Source organism: Oncorhynchus masou, chromosome 3, assembly GCF_036934945.1.
Source record: "Oncorhynchus masou masou isolate Uvic2021 chromosome 3, UVic_Omas_1.1, whole genome shotgun sequence".
NCBI classification, from domain to species: domain Eukaryota; kingdom Metazoa; phylum Chordata; class Actinopteri; order Salmoniformes; family Salmonidae; genus Oncorhynchus; species Oncorhynchus masou.
Genome location: NC_088214.1, coordinates 9,323,211 through 9,335,058, shown reverse-complemented (window position 1 = coordinate 9,335,058; position 11,848 = coordinate 9,323,211). Strand labels below are relative to the sequence as shown.

Sequence of the window (11,848 nt, the reverse complement as noted above, 5' to 3'; positions counted from 1 at the left end):
ATGTACAGTTTATAAATAATGTGAAATTGTCACAGTTTTCACAATAGTTTAATTAATATAATGAATTCACTGTAATGTGATGCAGCAGGAGCAGTTCGCCTTCTCTACAGCGACATCAAAATCACTACACTCTGTGTGTGTGTGTGTGGGTGTTGTTGGGTGTGAGTGTGGGAGAGCGAGAGAGAGAGAGATAATTTGTTAGCATGTCTTACCAGATTTCAATGAACAGAGTTGGACTATCTTCTTGGTGTCGTTGGCCCAGCTGACTTGGTTGCTGTGGTTACAGATGATGGAACCCCCTGCCAAATAGACAGAGAGCAGGGGGACAGTAGAGGTCTCAGCCCCTTTCCTCTCTCTTCCCACCTGAGAGCAGGTGCTGCTGTTACAGCTGGAGGTGACAGAGGTGTTCTGACCTCTGCAGGTCACAGTCACGTTACAGATGCCATTGATGGTGGAGTTAGAGTCCACTGTCAGGACTGGAGACTCAACTCTCTCTGAAAACAAATAGAACCCCATTATAGTTAATATACGTATTAACCTGAGTACAGGAGCTAGAGTACTAATGAATATGCATCTAACCTGAACACCATGTTTAGCTCTATGTTTAGCTCTATTGATTGATACTGTAACTGTGTCACGTTATAATGAATTATAAAAACTGTCAAACATACCTTGGAGAACTAACTGGTGTACAATAATAGTATTTTCTTTGTCACCACTCACTACTGCAGTATACTTTCCACTGTCATTTTGCTGTAGGTTCTTCAGTAGCAGAGAGAAGTTTCCCTTATAAAACTCGACCCTGTTGTTGTACCCAGGAGACACTCTCTCTGACGATGTGTCAGTGCATCTTACAATATTAACTGAACCGAAGCGCCACTTAAAATCCTCAGACTCTTTCAGTTGAACATTTTCCTGGACATCCAGATGAACATCCTGTCCCTTCAGCACAAACACAGAGCTGAAATCTGTGAAATAAACACACAGAAAATAAAGACTTAATGTGAAAAAGATAAAGCAATATGACAAATAGAGCAGTAGAAAATATGAATTTCCTTATACACCGTAATTGCAAGATGGTTTAAAAATGAGCCTATATAAATATCTGCTGTCTTTACAGCATCAGAGGCACATTTGACACATTTAATGTTATAACCATATAACCAACTGTGTTGGTGATACAATGGACAGTTTGTCTGCACAAAAAAAAAGTACTGTACACAACCATTTGGCTGTCTACACAGCACTAATTATTTTTGTGCAGAAAAACTCTCCGTTGTACAACTTGAGTGTGTACAGGGCCAGAGTCAAAGCCCTCGCCATAAGTGCTAAAGAAGTATCTTTACAATAAAGAACAAGGATACCATACACACAATTTCAACAATTCACTTTCATAAACCATTCAGTTTATGAAAAATGTTATAAAACTTGATGTATAACTCCATGAAGTATAACCTCATCTAACCTAATCTGCCAAAAGATATATACACAAGATGAGCAACAATGACTGTATATAACAAATAATACAAAATACTGAGCTCAGCTTTATATTATTTATATTAATGCAACTGCTCAGAGAAAGAGATTTTTGGAACAACATAGGGGTATTAACATAGGGATATTAATTATTGGCAACCCTGTTTTCAATAATCCAGCACCCTCCTCTTGCGAGGATAACGACACTGAGCCTTTTTCTAAATGTTTTATGAGAAGAACACTTTGGGAGTGATCTTACACTATTCCTCAATACAGAGTCATTACAGATCCTTGATATACTTTGTCTGTACATATGGACTGTCATCTTCATTTCAATCCACAGGTTTTCACTGGGTTTCAGGTCCGGAAACTGAGATGGCCATTGTAAAATGTAGATTTTGTGGTCAGTTAACCATTTCTTTGTGGATTTTGATTAGTGCTTGGGAAGATCGATTCCTGGCAGAGTCAATCAAGTTTTTGTCTACGATATCTTGGTACTTGGTAAAGTTCATGATGCAGTTGCCCTTAAAGGGAGGCTGAACTTCCTGATTTAGCCTCGGTTTCAATTCTCCTCATTAGGAAATGTGACTGAGAATGAGATTTTGGTTTTGGAGGAACACTGTGATGTGGACATCTCTTGAGTGTGTGTTCGAACGTGGGGAGTGCTTGTACTGGAGGAACACTGTGATGTGGACATCTCTTGAGTGTGTGTTCGAACGTGGGAAGTGCTTGTACTTTCACTCTGCCAAAACAGCACACAGTTACAGTCTATAAAATCTGTGATTATTTTTCTAAATTATGTTTCATATTTTCCCAAATGTTGTTTTCTCAGTTCCATTTTTCCCGGTTTTAGATATTTCTTGACCTCTCAAAATTACAATTGTTCATAGAAAAACAATGAAATTGGATGTTTTGAGTCCATGTCAATTTTGTGTAATTTCAACGTTTGCATATAAGCTTTTGGTAAAAGTATTTCTGTCAACAAGAAGGTTATCACATTAACTGGCTACACCGGGAGTAATAGACAAATGCGTGCACCACACAGATGGACAGACGGGCAATATTGCTGGAAATTAATTGGCAGATATTGTGTTAGGTGTGGCTTTTAAAGCCAGTGGTGGCTAACCAGGGCTGGGGTAATATCAAAGTTGCGTTGATTAGATGGTAGCTGGGAGCCTGCAGTGTCTGAGATCTCAGTATGACAGTTTGCGGAGGAACAGGTGAAAATTGTATGTATACTGTTAAAAGGATGGGGTTCAACAGGAGTTCTTCTAAGATCCTCAAAGCTTTGAACAATAAAACAAAAAAACATTTAAAATTATATAATAATTTAGCTTTCATCTCGCTCTGTGCTTTCATAATTTTCAGTCAATTCTCAAGTGGCTGAATCTTATGGAGTGAGGTTGTTAGGATCATGAGAAACATGAAATGTATACATTAAATTAGATCTGTTAAAGACTATGAATAAACATTTACACATTACATTTTTACTTAACGTCTCCCTTCACTCGGTGACAGATCTTTTTTATACATTCAAACTTTTGTCAGTAATGTGGTATCTGCAAAGGACATGAACCGAACGTAGCTAATCGAGGTTAGCTAGTCAATCAAGCAACTAATCATCCAGCGATCATACACTGTTTACTGGGGGGCAGGGCTACCGACGTTAAGGCTAATCTGAAGATGGTGCTGGCTAAAGCTAAAACTGGCGAGTGTAGAGAGTATAGAGATATTGTTATCCACGTCGGCACCAACGATGTTAGGATGAAACAGTCAGAGATCACCAAGCGCAACATAGCTTCTGCGTGTAAATCAGCTAGAAAGATGTGTCGGCATCGAGTAATTGTCTCTGGCCCCCTCCCAGTTAGGGGGAGTGATGAGCTCTACAGCAGAGTCTCACAACTCAATCGCTGGTTGAAAACTGTTTTCTGCCCCTCCCAAAAGTTAGAATTTGTAGATAATTGGCCCTCTTTCTGGGACTCACCCACAAACAGGACCAAGCCTGACCTGCTGAGGAGTGACGGACTCCATCCAAGCTGGAGGGGTGCTCTCATTTTATCTACCAACATAGACAGGGCTCTAACTCCTCTAGCTCCACAATGAAATAGGGTGCAGGCCAGGCAGCAGGCTGTTAGCCAGCCTGCCAGCATAGTGGAGTCTGCCACTAGCACAGTTAGTGTAGTCAGCTCAGCTATCACCATTGAGACCGTGTCTGTGCCTCGACCTAGGTTGCGCAAAACTAAACATGGCGGTGTTCGTCTTAGCAATCTCACTAGGATAAAGACCACCTCCATTCCTGTCATTATTGAAAGAGATCATGATACCTCACATCTCAAAATAGGGCTACTTAATGTTAGATCCCTTACTTCAAAGGCAATTATAGTCAATGAACTAATCACTGATCATAATCTTGATGTGATTGGCCTGACTGAAACATGGCTTAAGCCTGATGAATTTACTGTGTTAAATGAGGCCTCACCTCCTGGCTACACTAGTGACCATATCCCCCGTGCATCCCGCAAAGGCGGAGGTGTTGCCAACATTTACGATAGCATATTTCAATTTACAAAAAAAAATGACGTTTTCGTCTTTTGAGCTTCTAGTCATGAAATCTATGCAGCCTACTCAATCACTTTTTATAGCTACTGTTTACAGGCCTCCTGGGCCATATACAGCGTTCCTCACTGAGTTCCCTGAATTCCTATCGGACCTTGTAGTCATAGCAGATAATATTCTAATCTTTGGTGACTTTAATATCCACATGGAAAAGTCCACAGACCCACTCCAAAAGGCTTTCGGAGCCATCATCGACTCAGTGGGTTTTGTCCAACATGTCTCTGGACCCACTCACTGTCACAGTCATACGCTGGACCTAGTTTTGTCCCATGGAATAAATGTTGTGGATCTCAAATTTGAATTGATTTCATCATACTGGGTATTAAGAAGAAACAAATGGCCCATAAACATGTGATACTGTATGCTATGCTATGTCATGTGATACTGTATGCTATGCTATGTCATGTGATACTGTATGCTATGCTATGTCATGTGATACTGTATGCTATGCTATGTCATGTGATACTGTATGCTATGCTATGTCATGTGATGCTGTATGCTATGCTATGTCATGTGATACTGTATGCTATGCTATGTCATGTGATACTGTATGCTATGCTATGTCATGTGATACTGTATGCTATGCTATGTCATGTGATACTGTATGCTATGCTATGTCATGTGATACTGTATGCTATGCTATGTCATGTGATGCTGTATGCTATGCTATGTCATGTGATACTGTATGCTATGCTATGTCATGTGATACTGTATGCTATGCTATGTCATGTGATACTGTATGCTATGCTATGTCATGTCATGTGATACTGTATTATGTAACGCCATGTTATGTTATATTACGTTTTGATAACTTATGTAGCAACTGACAAATGTAAAAACTACTTTTATGACCTAATCTTACAGTGACACAGAGCAGGAATCACGTTGTCTAAAAAGACAATACACATGATTCTATCCATAGTGGAATCTGTGCCTGATGTGGACAGTGATGACAGCAGAGATCATGATGACCAGCCCCACAGACACCAGGATGATCTTCAGCATGCACATAGACATGCTACCAGCAGGGGGCGACACTGGTTAACAACAAACAGACAATATGTTACAGTTCCTCTCACAGATTAGACACTTCCTCCTCTGTGCACTTCCTCCTCTGTGTCTGGGGATGCTAGTAGGTGCCAGGCACACTGGTTTTTGTCAAGAACTGCAATACTGCTTGGTTTTTCAAACTGAACAATTTATTGTTGAGCTTGGACATCCACACAACTTGACACAACTGTGGGAAGCATTGGAGTCAACATGGGCCAGCATCCCTGTGGAACGCATTCGACACCTTGTAGAGTCCATTCCTGGATGAATTTCTGCTGTTCTGAGTGTAAAAGTTGGGGTGAAACTCAATATATGGAGGTGTTCTTAATGTTTTGTGAGCACACACACACGTATGTTAATTCATATATATAGTCAGTATAGTTCTTAATGTTTTGTACACTCAGTGTACATCAGACATACAGTATTTAAGATGTCTATTTGTGTGCAGTGTGTATGTGTATGTGTGTGTGTGTGTGTGTGTGTGTGTGTGTGTGTGTGTGTGTGTGTGTGTGTGTGTGTGTGTGTGTGTGTGTGTGTGTGTGTGTGTGTGTGTGTGTGTGTGTGTCTTACCAGATTTCATTGGACAGAGTTCCACTATCTCCTTGGTGTCGTTGGCCCAGCTGACTTGGTTGCTGTGGTTACAGATGATGGAACCCCCTGCCACATAGACAGAGAGCAGGGGGACAGTGGAGGTCTCAGCCCCTCTACTCTCTCCTCCCACCTGAGAGCAGGTGCTGCTGTTACAGCTGGAGGTGACAGAGGTGTTCTGACCTCTGCAGGTCACAGTCACGTTACAGGAGACATTGATGGTGGAGTTAAAGTTAACTGTCAGGACTGGAGACTCAACTCTCTCTGAAAACAAATAGAACCCCATTATAGTTAATATACGTATTAACCTGAGTACAGGAGCTAGAGTACTAATGAATATGCATCTAACCTGAACACCATGTTTAGCTCTATGTTTAGCTCTATTGATTGATACTGTAACTGTGTCACGTTATAATGAATTATAAAAACTGTCAAACATACCTTGGAGAACTAACTGGTGTACAATAATAGTATTTTCTTTGTCACCACTCACTACTGCAGTATACTTTCCACTGTCATTTTGCTGTAGGTTCTTCAGTAGCAGAGAGAAGTTTCCCTTATAAAACTCAACCCTGTTGTTTACCCAGGAGACACTCTCACTGACAATGTGTCAGCGCATCTTACAATAATAGCTGAACCGAAGCTCCACTTGAAAACCTCAAACTCTCTCAGTTGAACATTTTCCTGGACATCCAGACGAACATCCTGTCCCTTCAGCACAAACACAGAGCTGAAATCTGTGAAATAAACACACAGAAAATAAAGACTTAATGTGAAAAAGATAAAGCAATATGACAAATAGAGCAGTAGAAAATATGAATTTCCTTATACACCGTAATTGCAAGATGGCTTAAAAATGAGCCTATATAAATATCTGCTGTCTTTACAGCATCAGAGGCACATTTAACACATTTAATGTTATGCAACCCATATAACCAACTGTGTTGGTGATACAATGGACAGTTTGTCTGCACAAAAAAAAAAGTACTGTACACAACCATTTGGCTGTCTCCACAGCACTAATTATTTTTGTGCAGAAAAACTCTCCGTTGTACAACTTGAGTGTGTACAGGGCCAGAGTCAAAGCCCTCGCCATAAGTGATAAAGAAGTATCTTTACAATAAAGAACAAGGATACCATACACACCATTTCAACAATTCACTTTCATAAACCATTCAGTTTATGAAAAATGTTATAAAACTTGATGTATAACTCCATGAAGTATAACCTCATCTAACCTAATCTGCCAAAAGATATATACACAAGATGAGCAACAATGACTGTATATAACAAATAATACAAAATACTGAGCTCAGCTTTATATTATTTATATTAATGCAACTGCTCAGAGAAAGAGATTTTTGGAACAACATAGGGGTATTAACATAGGGATATTAATTATTGGCAACCCTGTTTTCAATAATCCAGCACCCTCCTCTTGCGAGGATAACGACACTGAGCCTTTTTCTAAATGTTTTATGAGAAGAACACTTTGGGAGTGATCTTACACTATTCCTCAATACAGAGTCATTACAGATCCTTGATATACTTTGTCTGTACATATGGACTGTCATCTTCATTTCAATCCACAGGTTTTCACTGGGTTTCAGGTCCGGAAACTGAGATGGCCATTGTAAAATGTAGATTTTGTGGTCAGTTAACCATTTCTTTGCGGATTTTGATTAGTGCTTGGGAAGATCGATTCCTGGCAGAGTCAATCAAGTTTTTGTCTACGATATCTTGGTACTTGGTAAAGTTCATGATGCAGTTGCCCTTAAAGGGAGGCTGAACTTCCTGATTTAGCCTCGGTTTCAATTCTCCTCATTAGGAAATGCGACTGAGAATGAGATTTTGGTTTTGGAGGAACACTGTGATGTGCGTCAAAGTTGCGTTGATTAGATGGTAGCTGGGAGCCTGCAGTGTCTGAGATCTCAGTATGACAGTTTGCGGAGGAACAGGTGAAAATTGTATGTATACTGTTAAAACGATGGGGTTCAACAGGAGTTCTTCTAAGATCCTCAAAGCTTTGAACAATAAAACAAAAAAACATTAAAATTATATAATAATTTAGCTTTCATCTCGCTCTGTGCTTTCATAATTTTCAGTCAATTCTCAAGTGGCTGAATCTTATGGAGTGAGGTTGTTAGGATCATGAGAAACATGAAACGTATACATTAAATTAGATCTGTTAAAGACTATGAATAAACATTTACACATTACATTTTTACTTAACGTCTCCCTTCACTCGGTGACAGATCTTTTTTATACATTCAAACTTTTGTCAGTAATGTGGCATCTGCAAAGGACATGAACCGAACGTAGCTAATCGAGGTTAGCTAGTCAATCAAGCAACTAGCCCAGACATTAGTTGCGTTTCAGCTGCCAGTTTCATTTCCAAAATAGAAGTTGATAGTTTGTTTTTTGATCTGGATTCATTAGCAATGTTATACCAGTAGATGACGTGGTATAGGCTTGGGCCTTCAGCAATTTACTTGTGTGAGAATGATAAAGACATACAGTTGAAGTCGGAAGGTTAGAAGTTAACATACACTCAATTAGTATTTGGTAGCATTGCCTTTTAACAGTTTAACTTGGATCAAACATTTCGGGGAGCCTTCCACAAGCTTCCCATAATAAGTTGGGTGATTTTGGCCCATTCCTCCTGACAGAGCTGGTGTAACTAAATCAGATTTGTAGGCCTCCTTGCTCGCCCACACTTTTCTGTTCTGCCCACAAATTTGCTATAGGATTGAGGTCAGGGCTTTGTGATGGCCACTCCAATACCTTGACTTTGTTGTTCTTAAGTAATTTTGCCACAACTTTGGAAGTTTGCTTGGTGTCATTGTCCATTTGGAAGATTAATTTGTGACCAAGCTTTAACTTCCTGACTGATGTCTTGAGATGTTGCTTCAATATATCCACATAATTATCCGTCCTCATGATGCCATCCATTTTGTGAAGTGCACCAGTCCATCCTGCAACAAAGCACCCCCACAACATGATGCCACCCCCGTGCTTCACGGATGGGATGGTGTTCTTCAGCTTGCAAGCCTCATCCTTTTTCCTCAAAAAAACAAACAAACAATGGTCATTATGACCAAACAGTTCTATTCAGACCAGAGGACATTTCTCCAAAAAGTATGATCTTTGTCCCAATGTGCAGTCTGGCTTTTTTATGGTGATTTTGGAGCAGTGGCTTCTTCCTTGCTGAGCGGCCTTTCAGGTTACGTTGAAAACTGACTCGTTTTACTGTGGATATAGATAGTTTTGTACCTGTCTCCTCCAGCATCTTCACAGGGTCCTTTGCTGTTGTTCTGGGATTGATGTGCACTTTTTGCACCAAAGTACGTTCATCTCCAGGAGACAGAACGCTTCTCCTTCCTGTGCAGTATGATGGTTGCGTGGTCCCATGGTGTTTATACTTGCGTACTATTGTTTGTACAGATGAATGTAGTACCTTCAGGGGGTTGGAATTTTTTTCTTGGATTAACCAAAATTGTGGAGGTTTACAATTATTTTCTGAGGTCTTGGCTGATACTTTTGATTTTCCCATGATGTCAAGCAAAGAGGCACCGAGTTTGAAGGTAGGCCTTGAAATACATCCACAGGTACACCTCACCTCACACCTTTTGGATCATTGTCTTGTTGGAAGACAAATCTCCGTCCCAGTCTCAGGTCTTTTGCAGACTCCATCAGGTTTTCTTCCAGAATGGTCCTATATTTGGCTCCATCCATCTTCCCATCAATTTTAACCATCTTCCCTGTCCCTGCTGAAGAAAAGCAGGCCCAAACCATGATGCTGCCACCACCATGTTTGACAGTGGGTATGGTGTGTTCAGGGTGATGAGCTGTGTTGCTTTACGCCAAACATAACGTTTTGCATTGTTGCCAAAAAGTTCCATTTTGGTTTCATCTGACCAGAGCACCTTCTTCCACATGTTTGGTGTGTCTCCCAGGTGGCTTGTGGCAAACCTTAAACGACACTTTTTATGGATATCTTTAAGAAATGGCTTTCTTCTTGCCACTCTTCCATAAAGGCCAGATTTGTGCAATATACGACTGATTGTTGTCCTATGGACAGTCTCCCACCTCAGCTGCAGATCTCTACAGTTCATCCAGAGTGATCATGGGCCTCTTGGCTACATCTCTGATCAGTCTTCTCCTTGTATGAGCTGAAAGTTTAGAGGGACGGCCAGGTCTTGGTAGATTTGCAGTGGTCTGATACTCCTTCCATTTCAATATTATCGCTTGCACAGTGCTCCTTGGGATGTTTAAAGCTTGGGAAATCTTTTTGTATCCAAATCCGGCTTTAAACTTCTTCACAACAGTATCTCGGACCTGCCTGGTGTGTTCCATGTTCTTCATGATGCTCTCTGCGCTTTTAACGGACCTCTGAGACTATCACAGTGCAGGTGCATTTATACGGAGACTTGATTACACACAGGTGGATTGAATTTATCATCATTAGTCATTTAGGTCAACATTGGAGAGAGGGTCCAGTCATTTAGGTCAACACTTCTGGAGAGAGTTTGCTGCACTGAAAGTAAAGGGGCTGAATAATTTTGCACAGCCAATTTTTCAGTTTTTGATTTGTTAAAAAAGTTTGAAATATCCAATAAATGTAGTTCCACTTCATGATTGTGTCCATCTTGTTGTTGATTCTTCACAAAAATTACAGTTTTATATCTATGTTTGAAGCCTGAAATGTGGCAAAAGGTCGCAAAGTTCAAGGGGGCCGAATACTTTCGCAAGGCACTGTATATGGGGGAAAAGATCCCTCCCAATGTGTTCTTCAATCTCATGAAACATTTTAGAAAAATCCTCAGTATTGTTACCCTCACAAGGGGAGGGTGCTGGAATATTGAAAACAAGGGTGACAATCATTTTGATCCATATGTTTAATTTTTTTTATTACTTGTTAAACAAAATCTCTTTCTCAATAATATACATTTCCCCTTTTTTTAGCATAGAATATAGCTGAGTATTTGTATTGTATATTTTGTACAGTCTTTTTGGCTCATCTTTCTCAAAGATCCAATAATTCTGGACCCTGATATAGCTATAAGTTGGGTGCTCAGAGAGTGGCCGTTGGTTAACTTGACTTGACTTGAGCTATGCATAGCAGTCTGTGCTGTGACTGTCTTTCTAGCTGAAGTTTCCATTCTTAAAATGACGTTGTGGTGCTGCTTCCAGTTGCTGACTTTCCTGTAGCGTAACTAACTGACATATTTTTATCAAATTATAATTTAAAAAATGTATTACTCGATTGTTTGTGTTATTATTTCAGGCTTTGTAAACAAACACGTTTAGCTTCATAATGTTAAAAATTAAAGTATCATCAAAAAAACTGTTGACCTAAAGTTAATGACATACTTTCAATTATAATGAAAGTCTTTATACGTGACTTGAATGGTGTAAAATTCACAACATCACAACAGTGACTTAAACCTATTCATTAGATCATATGACTTCTTCCCTCTGTAATCCCTGGGTGCGTCCCAATAATCTCTCCTTCCTCCGGAAGTGTGCCCTCCCTCACTATTCCCGATAAATGTATAAAGGTGTTGGCATTGACTAAGTTGAGTTTTCACCAGTCATTTCCTATCAAATCCATGAAGGGACGTGAACAAGTTCACACCTCTGGAGAAAGGATATATTATAAGGACAGAACCAACATTTTGCCCCTCCCCAAATGATACTCACTGTTACTTACTAACCTAGTACTCACATTATAGGTACAAATGTCTAATGAATGTAATCAATATCACTATACAGATGTATTGAAAATATGTATTTACCTGCTTGATGGATAAAAGTCAGTAGAATGGAAATGGTGAAATGCAAATAGGTCCCCATACTTTGACAAGTGTCTGAGAAAAAGGAAATAATTGTCGCATTGAGCATTTGGGTTTTCCGTATTACGGGGCGTTCCAGAAATAGAGTGCTTTTTGTGTAGTGTCATTTTTGGGGGGAGGGTTGTGTGGTTTTGGGGGGCAGAGGGAGGGTAGTGCATTCATTTTGTTTACACTTGCTCTTCTGCTTGTATTTGTGGCTGTTATTAAGTTGCTTTAGCTACTGCAGGCCTATGATATGAAGGCAATGACTCTGACAGTTGAAC

At 39.9% G+C, this 11,848-nt stretch overlaps 1 protein-coding gene across 2 annotated transcripts in view; it reads right to left on the bottom strand.

Annotated features, from left to right (window-relative positions):
• Positions 1 to 11,648, bottom strand: part of LOC135509583 (natural killer cell receptor 2B4-like) — a 13,674-nt gene extending 2,026 nt beyond the window's left edge. Inside the window, exons 1-5 of one of the 2 annotated variants that reach the window (XM_064930360.1) lie at positions 11,529 to 11,648; positions 6,172 to 6,467; positions 5,713 to 5,994; positions 672 to 968; positions 213 to 494 (exon numbers count right to left, since the gene is read on the bottom strand). In XM_064930360.1, coding sequence (XP_064786432.1) covers positions 213 to 494; positions 672 to 968; positions 5,713 to 5,722 — 589 coding nt within the window. In that variant the 5' untranslated portion in view covers positions 5,723 to 5,994; positions 6,172 to 6,467; positions 11,529 to 11,648. The remainder of the gene's footprint in view (positions 1 to 212; positions 495 to 671; positions 969 to 5,712; positions 5,995 to 6,171; positions 6,468 to 11,528) is intronic. The other variant, XM_064930369.1, reaches the window with a different exon arrangement.
• Positions 11,649 to 11,848: the final 200 nt, after the last annotated feature.